The sequence below is a fragment of the Caretta caretta genome, chromosome 6 (genome assembly GCF_965140235.1).
Source record: "Caretta caretta isolate rCarCar2 chromosome 6, rCarCar1.hap1, whole genome shotgun sequence".
In the NCBI taxonomy this organism is placed as follows: Eukaryota; Metazoa; Chordata; order Testudines; family Cheloniidae; genus Caretta; species Caretta caretta.
Genome location: NC_134211.1, coordinates 85,421,427 through 85,434,532, shown reverse-complemented (window position 1 = coordinate 85,434,532; position 13,106 = coordinate 85,421,427). Strand labels below are relative to the sequence as shown.

At 41.4% G+C, this 13,106-nt stretch overlaps 1 protein-coding gene across 9 annotated transcripts in view; it reads left to right on the top strand.

Annotated features, from left to right (window-relative positions):
- Positions 1-540: 540 nt before the first annotated feature.
- Positions 541-13,106, top strand: part of RALGAPA1 (Ral GTPase activating protein catalytic subunit alpha 1) — a 238,149-nt gene continuing 225,583 nt past the window's right edge. For 4 of the 9 annotated variants that reach the window (XM_048855930.2, XM_048855931.2, XM_048855933.2 and 1 more), the window contains exon 1: positions 541-891. In XM_048855930.2, coding sequence (XP_048711887.1) covers positions 786-891 — 106 coding nt within the window. In that variant the 5' untranslated portion in view covers positions 541-785. The remainder of the gene's footprint in view (positions 892-13,106) is intronic. The other 5 variants (XM_048855937.2, XM_048855935.2, XM_075129759.1 and 2 more) reach the window with 3 other exon arrangements.

The following is a 13,106-nucleotide window of genomic DNA, read 5'->3' as shown; positions in this document are numbered from 1 at the left end:
ATGATTTTTGAATGCCAGGTGTTGGCTATACTGGCAACCTTAACTTTTGGGGACTTTTAAAATATTTGGAATATTGATATTTTCCTTCTCTGGCTATTGTCATTTTGGTGCCCTGAAGGAGACCCAGCACTGAGTCCTTATATCAAATGTCTTCCCTTCCTGCTCCTGCCTGGTAGGTGTAGTGTCAAAAAAACTGATTTTGTTACTGATCATAAGAAGGGTGTGACACAGAGAAGTGTTAGCAAGAAACTGAAACTTTATTTCCTGACTCTCTTGGTGAGGGTTATCCCAGGGCTGGGGGCACTCTCCATTGACGCCAATGCCTGCTCTCACCCCAACCAGCCCACGGCTCCTTCTGCGTCAGCTACTGACCCAGACCAGTCCTGTGCACTATCCTCCCCATGCGCCTCCCCAAGTCCCACCCCTTTGCCACCACGCTGGGCGCTGACCCCTAAGGCAGAATTGAACGTTGCGCCTCGACTTGCGTTTCAGACCCGCTGTGACGTAACGGCGCGGTTGCCACGGGAACACAGGGGTGTGCCTGACGGCTGTCGTGAAACGACGAGAGCACTAGAGCTGTGCGAGGAGCCCGGGCCCTGCCTCCGCCCTCTTCTGGGGCACTGACTCCGCGACACTCCCCCTCCCCCGCCGCATCGCACCCGGAGGAGGCGGTGGTGCTGCCGCTGTTTGCTATGTAGGGGGCCTGGTGCGGGCGCATCCGGAGGCCGCTGTCCGCCTCTTGAGCGGAGAGGCCCCCGACTGCCGGGCCAGGGGGGTCCGGCGGCATGTTCTCCAAGAAGCCGCACGGGGATGTGCGGAAATCCATGCAGAAGGTGCTGGACACCCGCAAGGACCCGCTAACCCGCCTTAAGCACCTGCGCGTCCTCATCGGTGAGGCCCAGAGTGGGAGCGAGAGGGGCCCCAGGCGAGGACGGTGCCCCGGCCCGGGGGGAGTGGGGAGCGAGAGGGGGCCCAGGCGGGGACGGTGCCCCGGCGTGGGGAGCGAGAGGGGGCCCAGGCGGGGACGGTGCCCCGGCCCGGGGGGCGTGGGGAGCGAGAGGGGGCCCAGGCGGGGACGGTGCCCCGGCCCGGGGGGCGTGGGGAGCGAGAGGGGGCCCAGGCGGGGACGGTGCCCCGGCCCGGGGGGCGTGGGGAGCGAGAGGGGGCCTGGCCCCGGTGGGGCAGAGAGGTGGGGTCACTCCAGTCTGGGGTGTGTTACAGTGTGCTCTGTGCTCGGGGACCCAGGCTTGTGGGCTCCTCCTGGTGAGCCCTGGCTGGGTGCTTCCTCCCTCGGCTGGCGGCAGGGCTTCTTGGCCCAGGTTCTTGGTTTAGAGAGAGACAAAACTTAGAGGCTTGTGTCTGCCCCGCTGCATGAGTGAGGGGGAGAGAGAAGGGGGAGGATGGGCGGTGTTGCCTGTGAGGGGTGGGTGGATCTGCACCCAAAAATAGGAGGGCAGGCCCAGAGCCTCAACCAAACCTCTTTGTTGGCATGATAGTCTACACGGTGTTGATTAAGTGTAAATGACATTAACATTGAGTGTTCCTAAGTAGCTCAGGTCATGGAACATCTGTTTGGAAAAGGGCTTTGCAGGAGTGCCTGAGATTTGATTCCTTTGGTCCTTGACCATGGCTCTGCCATTTGCTGAGGCAATTTTTGAGGTGGAGTGAAGGGTTAATCAAGTTCATGCCACCTCTTTTTACCCCCCACGAAGCCTGTGTAATATGAAAGACTCCAGTAATGCTGAGTTTTTTGGAAGTTGAAATTTATTGGAAGTTGTGATAAAAAGGGAGACGTTCATGTGTTTAATTTGTCCTGTGAAAGAAATATATGCTAGATCTGTATAAATACTACAAAATTGTTTGATATCTTTGTTGAATAAAAACTGCTAATGAGCTTTAATGGCATTTGTAACCCCTCATCCATTTTTCACTAATGCTTGTATTAGCAAATTTTGTTCGTAAGAATTTTCACAGTAACAGCATCACAAATACTTGTTAAAATGTATTCATATGTGTATTCATGTTGGACGTGTTCATGTGACCATCCTGAAAGCGCTCTTGGATTTGGGAGTCCTTCAGTCAGGGAGTGGAATCAGCACTAAGCAGTAGCTTAGTACAAATAGTGAATGATAGGTAATGAATACATGACACAGTAGTCATGGTGATAATTTTGTTAAAGGTCAGTAGGTTGAAATAACAAATACATTTGTAAAAATCCAAGTTTGTTCAAGGATACTTGGAGAAGAGAAAAAGTGATTGCTTTCACTGCAAATAATTCTGTGTCCTGTTTTTTCTGCCCTGAAATACACTAGGTGCAATTGTAGTGTCGGTCACTTTCTGTACGTGTGATTAGAGCTGGGTCAAGAAGAGTGACTTTGGTGCAACTGCATTTCTTAGTTTTTGGGTAGGAATCAATGCTCCCAGCTGTTCTTATTTGGGGGTATATAAGTTTCTCAGCTTACAGTTCCAAACTGCTAAGAAAAATGGTTATTGCTATTGGTACTTGTTCCACTAAATGCCAATGCAAGTAACATGTGGTAGCCTTATCGTTTACAGCAATTATAATTACGCTGTCTCAAAAGAGGATACTACATCCTTGTAATTAACTTCTCTTACTGCTGGGATGGGCTGGAACAGCTATCTCCCCATCCTTGAAATCATTGAACAGTTCTTACCTGTTTATATTGGACCAATTGTGGCTTGCGTTCTGTATAAATACAGTAAAAGCTGTGTTATCCGGCACTTTATGAGCCAGAAAGCTCTATTAACTGGCATTTCTGATATCTCCCAATACAAATCTTCAGTCTAGTAACTGGGACTAGTATACTGCCCAGGAGGTTATGCATTTGCACATTCTACCCTCTACTTTTATGCAAAAGAGGCAGAAGACAAGCAACCTCATCTTCTCCAGCGTTTGAAGAGGTCTGCAATAGGAACCAGCCTCACAAAGGAACAAAATGCAATTCTGAATTTACATTATTTGGTTACCTTTAGTCTGTGTATTGTTTGGTTTGAACTTCCAGTATTTACTTCCACTCCTTTGGAAGTCAGATGTGGTTGATAAGAAACAAGGGCTGCAGCTCTGTTAGGAACATCATCACAGTGTCAAGCTAATTGTCCTTAGTTACTCTGAGGTTTTTGCAATGACTTTAAAACAGATTAAATCTACTGGAGCATGTTTTCCTATGACTTTTCCTCCCCACACCGCATCCTTAGAAACACCGCACCTGCCTATTCCCTCTGCCACAGTCTTAGGCTATGTCTACACTGCACAACTTTTACTGACATGGCTGTGTCACTACCAGCCATGCCACTAAAAGTCAGGCAGTGTAACTGCAGTTTATTGACTCTCCTGCTGCCAAAAACTTCCACCCCCGAGAAGTGGCGTTTGCGTTGTTGGCAGGAGAGCGCTCCTGCTGACAAAATGCTGTTCACGCTGGCGCTTGTCATTGGCAAGACTTTTTTGTCTTTTGGGGTTTTTTTTTAAACACCTCTAAAAGACAAAAAATTTGTTGCTCAATTGCCAGTGTAGACATAGCCTTAGAGTACAGTCCAGTGCATGACTATGTAGACAAAGGCAGATTGCTGGGCGTGAATCTGTCTCGCATCGTTTCCTTTTTTGCCATGATCTGGCTACAAAATTGTGCCGCCTTGTGGATGTGCTCTCCTACATATCCGTGAATTGGAAAAATGACAGGACTTATTCCGTATGCTCCTATTGGCACCTCCCACATACACACTTGACAATAAACAAAATGGATTGCTGATGGTCTGTCTGTAACCTTCTGTTCTATAAGGATTACTCCTTCCCTTCACTCCTTAAAAACATGGTGCAAACACACACTGCAAGCAAATCTGCTGCTTGTTTACAAGACCCCTGCCTCTTCTCCCATCTTCCTTTCATGATTGGTCTGCACGACCAAATTTATAAATATTGGTGCCAGTATCAGATAGATGTCTGGTAGCAATAGATAAGGATAACTGTCTGCATTTATTTGGTACACCAGGAGCTGTCTCCTAGTCTGAGCAGTGAAGTATTGTATCTTCCTGTTTACCATCTTCTGTGACTACTCCACCACATTGTAATAGCGGGCACTCTGCCATGTGCTCCAGGGGAGCCAACCCAACCGCTCCAGCGTAGTCTCTGGGGAAAGCTTTTCCCAATCTCTACTCTATTTTGCTTCCGCTCTATGTGAAGACTGACTTTTGTACCTGTCAGATCACTTCTTTCCCAACCCCTGCATATCAGCAAGTTGTAGCAAAAGGAGAATCCTCTAGGCATTTCATATCCATCAGAGAAGATAAGAGTTTACCTCCCTTCATAAACTTAAAACCCCTTAATGGAGTTGCAAAGTACACTTAAGGTAACCTACTTGGAATCTGAATGTCTGCTGTACACTTAAAGTTTGGTCCAGTAGGTGATTGTGTGACCACAGATCCAAGCCCTGGACAGTCACTGCTTTATTAGAACTCTTTGCATGTGTTAATAAAATAATGAAAAAAGGAGAATCGGCTGACTTAACTTGTTTAGGTTTTTCAAAAGGCCTCTGACAAAGTCCCTCATAGGAGGCTACTAAAATAGTGACGTTCAGTAGTCCTGGTAGGAGAGGCAGAGTGCTGGCATGGATCAGAAATAGAAAACAAAGAATAGGAATTGTCAGCTTTCATCATTATAAAGGATTAACAGTTGGGTGCTACAAGGTTCTGTATTAGGACCAGTGTTTAAATATATTTAAAAGCGGAGGAGGCAAGCAATGAGGTGTCAAAACACATAGATGACACAATATTGTTTATGTTGGTCAAAACCAGAAGAGACGAACTTTGGAAGACCTAACCAAACTAGATGAATGGACCACACAATGACAGATGAAATTTATTGTTGACAAACGCAAAGTAATAGACATTGGAAGGAATCATTTGAATTAGTTTTACAGCTCTGTTTGTTCTAAAGTAACTGCATCATCTTGAGAACTACCGTGGCATCGTTGTGGACAGCTCAATTGAGACTTCTGCTCACTGTGCAGTAGCAGTCAAAAATGCAAACAGTGTAATGATGCATAAAGAACAGGATGAAGACTAATAGGAAAATATGCCGTATAAACAATGATATGCCATCACATTGAATACAGTGTTCAGTTCTACTAACCCCCATCACAAAAAGACTATAACAGAAGGTAGAAAAGGTTCAAAGATGGGAGATGAAAGTGATTCCAATCTGGAAAACCTCTGCTATGAAGAGAAATTAAAAGGATTGAGACTGACTTCAGAGAGGGCCTATAAATACACAAAATAATAAATGACACAGGGAAAGTAAAAATGTCTGTTCACTTTTTCTCATTCTACAAGAACCAGGGGAAATGCATTGAAATTGAAAAGTGGCAAATTCAAAACTGATAAAAGGAAATATTATTTTTCACACAATCAAGATATCCATATCATTGTGACAAGATTTTGTATGGAGGCCACGACCTTGGCAGCATCCTAAAAAGAATTTTAAACATTTCTGTGGATAACAATAATATCCAGAATTACAATAGTAAATTATATATTTAAAGTAGGAAGGGATAGAAATCCTTAAGTGTTGGGGCATATCGGTCTCTTGGCAGGGGGTTAGGTTGCAACTTTCCCTTGGTCAAGTTTTCCCATAATTGCCTACTGTAGTGTTTTCTTTCTCTGAAGCAGCTGGTACTGGCCATGGTTGGAAACAGGATTCTGGACTAGATAGACCACTAGCTTGATCCAGTATGGCAGTTCCTATGTTCATGTGGAAATTTTTTCTGTAGTCATCAGGAACTTCTGTGTGTGGCATATGCTTTCTTAATGGTATCGCTATATTTCAGTATGATTTTACTGAGCTAGGGTGCTTATCTGTGGCTACCTGATGTATGCTGTTAAAGGCAGTCGCATAGTTTTATTTAATGTGAGCCACCTTGGGTTTATATATATATCTTCATCAAATGCATAGAATGGAACATATAGTAAGAAGTGAGCTGTAGCTCACGAAAGCTTATGCTCAATTAAATTTGTTCGTCTCTAAGGTGCCACAAGTACTCCTTTTCTTTTTGTGGATACAGACTAACACGGCTGCTGCTCTGAAACCTTGGGTTTTTAGAGGACATCCAACTCCACATGCTTTAACACAGCAACCTGAAGCAGGGACATTGCATTGGCCTCATTAGCACTACAAAAATAATTTTCCCTGTCTTGATATTTACTGCTTCTTGTCAACTGTTGAGAATAGGCTACTTCCACCTTAATTGAATTGGCCTTGTTAGCACTGACCCCCGCACTTGGTAAGGCAACTCCCATCGTTTCATGTGCTGTAATATATCTATACTGCTTACTGTATTTTTCACTCCATGCGTCTGGTAGTGAGTTTTAGGCCACGGAAGCTTATGCCCAGATAAATTTGTTAGTCTCTAAGGTGCCACAAGGACTCCTCCTTGTTTTTGCTTTCTCCCTGTGTAGGAGAAAGGAAGTTATTCATATGTAAATACCTCCTAGTGTTATCTCTCATGGCCTGTGTGAAGTGACTTGATTGCTAATGGGCCATGTCTTTGGAGATGAGTTCCATCTGTTGGGGAAGGCTGCTAGTTGTTCAATCCAGGGGCAGCAACTGAGACTGCTTTAACGGGAGGGGCAGAGGTGTGCTTCATGCTCCTTATTATTGAGGTGGGTCTTGCCTTCAGAATAAATAAGGCAATTTTCCAGACTAATGTTGGTGCGGAAAACTTTACAGATGCTAAAATTGGGTGTTATGATAGTAGTTGGCTGCAACCTTAACAACAGCGAAGCTATCACTTCTCTGCAATATTTCCATGACTTCCCGCCCCCCCCATGATAATTGATAAAAATTGCCATGACTAGTCACAGCATTCTTAATCAAAAGATGCTTTTAGTGAAGTGTGTGTGCACACATACACAAACGATGAACAGTTAGTGAATCAACTGCAGAAAAAGTTACATGATACTATAACGTAGTGCTAAGAAAAAACAAACTCTAGGGGTCCTTTAAATACTGTACTGGCTGGGGCCCCTATTTTCTGTGGTAACACAAATAATACATGAAAGCTTTTTTTAGAACAAGGGGTTGGGGAAAATTTTCAGGTTACACTAATTTAATTAAAAAGAAAAGGAGTACTTGTGGCACCTTAGAGACTAACCAATTTATTTGAGCATAAGCTTTCATGAGCAAATTTAGTTCTGAGGTAGATCATTAACCCTTTCATGAAAGTGAACTTTAACGATGTAGACTTGCTGTGCTGCCATGCCGTCAGTACCTGAACTGATGCTTCCACTTGCTGAAGCAGAAGGCATAAGAAATATTTTTTTTAAGTTAGGCTGTGTAAATGTGCTAAAAAGTAAATACTCCCTAAAATTTCTGTGAGTTCTGTTTGCTTTATGGAATAAGTTAAATAAATGTACATTGCTGTAAACTAGGTCCTTTAAGAATACACAAAATTCTGATTAAATTAAGATTTTATTTTCTGGTCCTGATAGTTTTATTCCATAGTAAAAATGTAATGGGGAAAGAATAGTTTTTGTTTTTTTGCTGAATATTTTGCATCTAATATTTAAAACTAAGACCAACTTAATAGCTGCTAATGTAAAGGTAATGTAATTTAACCCCACCCCCACCCCCTGAGCCAAAGTTCTCATTAAAATAAGTTTTAAGACTCCAGTTTGTATGGTTACAAAGAGAACCTTAAAAATTGAATAAATGTAAACAAGTGTTGATTCCTCCTGAGTTTGCTGGTAACCTGAAACAACTTAGGTTTGACAGCTTTCGGGTACTCTATTTCATCTCAATGGAATGTCAAAATTTAAACCTGATGACAATGTAAATGTCAATGTTCACTATTTTACTGCTGTTCAGTTTAGCAAAAACATCCAGCAAATGTGCTTGTTCATTAATTTTTGGAATGTTGAAGGCTGAACATCCCAGATGTCAAAACCTCCAGCTGCTTTCCCCTGGCAACTCCTATAAAGCAGTAATGAATTTTCATAGAATCATAGAATATCAGGGTTGGAAGGGACCCCAGAAGGTCATCTAGTCCAACCCCCTGCTCAAAGCAGGACCAATTCCCAGTTAAATCATCCCAGCCAGGGCTTTGTCAAGCCTGACCTTAAAAACCTCTAAGGAAGGAGATTCTACCACCTCCCTAGGTAACGCATTCCAGTGTTTCACCACCCTCTTAGTGAAAAAGTTTTTCCTAATATCCAATCTAAACCTCCCCCACTGCAACTTGAGACCATTACTCCTCGTTCTGTCATCTGCTACCATTGAGAACAGTCTAGAGCCATCCTCTTTGGAACCCCCTTTCAGGTAGTTGAAAGCAGTTATCAAATCCCCCCTCATTCTTCTCTTCTGCAGGCTAAACAATCCCAGCTCCCTCAGCCTCTCCTCATAAGTCATGTGTTCCAGTCCCCTAATCATTTTTGTTGCCCTTCGCTGGACTCTCTCCAATTTAGTCACATCCTTCTTGAAGTGTGGGGCCCAAACTGGACACAGTACTCCAGATGAGGCCTCACCAATGTCGAATAGAGGGGAACGATCACGTCCCTCGATCTGCTCGCTATGCCCCTACTTATACATCCCAAAATGCCATTGGCCTTCTTGGCAACAAGGGCACACTGCTGACTCATATCCAGCTTCTCGTCCACTGTCACCCCTAGGTCCTTTTCCGCAGAACTGCTGCCAAGCCATTCGGTCCCTAGTCTGTAGCTGTGCATTGGGTTCTTCCGTCCTAAGTGCAGGACCCTGCACTTATCCTTATTGAACCTCATCAGATTTCTTTTGGCCCAATCCTCCAATTTGTCTAGGTCTTTCTGTATCCTATCCCTCCCCTCCAGCGTATCTACCACTCCTCCCAGTTTAGTATCATCCGCAAATTTGCTGAGAGTGCAATCCACACCATCCTCCAGATCATTTATGAAGATATTGAACAAAACCGGCCCCAGGACCGACCCTTGGGGCACTCCACTTGATACCGGCTGCCAACTAGATATGGAGCCATTGATCACTACCCGTTGAGCCCGACAATCTAGCCAGCTTTCTACCCACCTTATAGTGCATTCATCCAGCCCATACTTCTTTAACTTGCTGACAAGAATACTGTGGGAGACCGTGTCAAAAGCTTTGCTAAAGTCAAGAAACAGTACATCCACTGCTTTCCCTTCATCCACAGAACCAGTAATCTCATCATAAAAGGCGATTAGATTAGTCAGGCATGACCTTCCCTTGGTGAATCCATGCTGGCTGTTCCTGATCACTTTCCTCTCATGCAAGTGCTTCAGGATTGATTCTTTGAGGACCTGCTCCATACGGAAGTCTGGTTGCACTCAAATAATCTGCGGCAGCATTAAAAAAGATTAACATAAAGAAACCAAAATGGATCATTTTATATTGGAAGGACTTTTATTCTTGGGCTCATGCTGTGTAATTTAGGTCTGATGTACCATATAGGATACAGACTTATTTATAGTATGCACAGAGTGGTATACACTTTTGGGCCTGATCCAAAGTCCGTTGAAGTCTCTGAGGATGTGTATTGTATGTTTTCACACCCTAATTAAAGGGACACAGGTGTTGTATCTTTAACAAAGCCACCCTTCTCCCAACATTTAGTTAAATGTTGGAGTTAAATGGGATTTAAAAAACCCTTGCACCATGTTAACAGTCAAGCATCAAGTGAGCTGGGAAACTCCTTACTGAATAACAATGCTACCTTCCCCCTGTTGTATTTGGAGTATAGTAATTTAAGCAATATGGCTTATCAAATGTTTTGTCGTCTTATTTTAACGTTTTTTGTTAACTTTTATCAGAACTTTAAGTTCTGAGAATTTTCTAATGAACTTCTCCAAATGATTAGTTCCTTTATTTAATTCAAAGAGAACTGTCACTATAAATATTGGTGCTCTGTGCAGTTTACTGTAACCTACTGAAAGGGCAGCAAGCAGATTACTGGACTTGAAGTCTGGAATAATATATATATATATAGGTACCATTTACCTTCTTGATCAGATGCGTAGAGGAATTTTGGACACTGAAATGTTTTCCTATTGGTTGCACAGATCATTACAAAAATTGCATTTGAAGTCCTTATAGTATAAAGTCTCAATATAAATCTAGCCCTCTGTAAGTTTTCTAGTTATATAGCAGTATCTTTGGGTATCTTTGTTAAGATGGTATAACCTGCCTTAAAGTGAGAATTTTTTTTGATGTTAGTGTTGCCACATACTTTGTGTTCACCCATAATTTTTCGTTATCTTTAAATAAAGAACTAAATAGTTTTCAACAATAAACAGTCAAAATCATATGTAAAAGAAACTATGGTTTGATATGTAAGCTTATAATATCTTACAGCATTACATGTATAGCATTTAGTAGCGATAACTCTTTGTAGTGTAAACTCTAGTCCTACATTGATTGTTTCTACCTTACCTTGAATATATACCGTGATTGTAGAGGAGATATTTGGTCTTTTTCTTTTTTTAAATTTAAAGTTTTGTTAAGTGAGTTTTATTGTTCACCATTGAGTCCTCTGTCCTATGCAGAGACTATTATTTTATTTTAAAATAAAATTAAATTACTACTATTACTTAGTAGATAATCTAGTCAAGAAAGCAAAATGCATTTAACATGGAAACTAATAATTCTAAGTAACATGGGTGAACTTCCCTTGATGGTTTCTGGTGACATAGCGAAGTGAGCTGTAGCTCACGAAAGCTCATGCTGAAATAAATTGGTTAGTCTCTAAGGTGCCACAAGTACTCCTTTTCTTTTTGCGAATACAGGCTAACACGGCTGTTACTCTGAAACTTAAAATTATATGTAATTTAACTTATCAATGTGGTATAAAAATCTGTGATTGCACTCTATAATACATAGAAATTGGGTAAAATGAATAAAAACAAATTATACTAAAACAGTTTAACTTTATTTTAAAAAAAAAAAGCTCCCCAAGTTCCTGATCCTACAAACAGGTGTGCATGGATGGGTGGACTCTTTAAGCCTGTGCAGACTTTCACTTATTGGGATGCTTCATGGGTATAAGGAGCTGCCCACGTGACTCCCTTTTACAGGATTAGGTACACAGCAAAAATCATTTTCCTTCACTCTATGCTGCACATCTGTTTCAGGGTCACTGTGTTAAGGTGTTTGAAGCAACAAGTTGTGATTTATCTCACTTTTGATTTATAAACTTAAATTGATATTCTGCGTAACAAATTGTATTTTGTGACATTTGTAGTGCTAAGATGTTTTTCTTAGCAGGATTGGTATTGTGGATACAAAATTTCTTGCATATTGGTTGAGAGGAAAGATGATCCAGTGGTCAATGGGTAATTGCAAATCCTAAATGTCTGAATTCAGGTCCTTCCTTTGCCAGAAATCCTGTGTGACCTTGGGGAACTGGCTTAACAAGACTTTTGAAAAAGACCACAGATTTTGGGCACCTGTTTTTTGGGTGTCCACCATAGGGGGTAATTTTTTTCTGAAAACATTGTGCACCAACCCTCTGAAAATCAAGCCCCTTTAAAGTGTGTGAAGTTAGGTTCCTGAAAATGTAGGTATCCAAAATCATCATTAGTCACTTTTTAAAGTCTTGGTTTTAATGTCGGTGTGCCTCAATTTCCCATCTGTAAAATGGGGATAATAGGACATCCATATCTTATAAGGTTGTTGAGGATAAATGCATTTAAAACTTGAGAGATACTCAGATACTGTGGTAATGGAGGCCATATAAGTACTGTAGATAAATAGGTCACTGACTTGAATGGAACCTGTGTCCATCATAGTGATCAGAAGTTGTTGCCATTTCATGATTGGTGGTGTGACTGTAAGGGCTTGGTAATATCAGTGCAGTTTCTAAAGACAAAGTGTCCATAACCCACAAGGCTGTTATCAAATTGCTATTTTGCTTATAGTGTAGGAGACGGAGTGTGTGAACGATCCTCTTGCAACAGTAGATAATCTCCACCAGTGAGCCACATTCCTGTTCAGCAGGGGTGTATGAGAGAAGCTTGCACTGCCACTGAGTCTGCAGTAGTGATTCTGTGAATCAGTAGAGATCTTAGATGTTCAGGACTGTCAGTCTAAAAACCCTAAAATAAGGCATTAAAAAGCTAAATGAAATACAAATAATAAATCTTTAAAACACAGAAAGATCCCTCTTTATAATGTCTGACTGTTTTGCTAAATCCAACTTGCATATAAATACAAATGAGAGGTGGGAGGTTCAGTAAGCTAAACTGTATTTAACTGTGCTGGATGATGCAGCTGGATCTTTCAATCTGCCTATTATGGGTTTTATATATATTTGAGGATGGAAGTATCAACTTTAGAAATGCATGAAATGCACAAGAAAATTCTCTCCCCCTAACAGTTTGAAGTAAACTTAAAAATGGCCATCTTATATTTACTTGTCTCTGGCCACTATAAAAATATTAAGTAGGTAAGTAGATTTCAGGCATTTGGTACCCATTCATGTGGCCATGTAAAGTTGCTTTACCAGTGAACAGTCGCCAATGGTGGGTAGTGGCTGTCTTCCTTTGGCACCTTTATAATAGGGCTTGTGAAGTACGTGTATCTTTTTTTTTTTTTTTAGTGTGTGTGTAATTCAGTGTATTTCAGGCTCTACTTTTTTTTAAAATACACTAAACCTTTGTAATTCAAAGGGTTTTTTTAGTCCTTTTTTTTAAAGTAATGTGACTATCCAATAGTATTTGCATACCAATTGAGGATTTCTTTCATGGTTTAAGAAAAAAAATAAAATTATAGTTGTTACTTTCTTTGTATTTCTCCTTGCTTTCTCTCAGGTTAACAAAAATAAGACACTCATTTTGTCGTAAAATGAACTTGGAAAATGCTCACCTATTTAACGTTTTTAGTTAAACAAAGACAAACTAATTTTAAAATCTTCTTTCTAATAAATCTAGAAGAACATAAAGACTAGGTTGGAGAAATGGGGGAAAAGTGTTAAGGAAAAGTTGCATATACCATACACAAGGCATACTAGTGACTAGATATTACAGGTTCTAAACCAATTTTTCTGTTACAAGGTATTTGTTTAAAGTAGAATATTAAAGCAGTATTCTGAAATTTG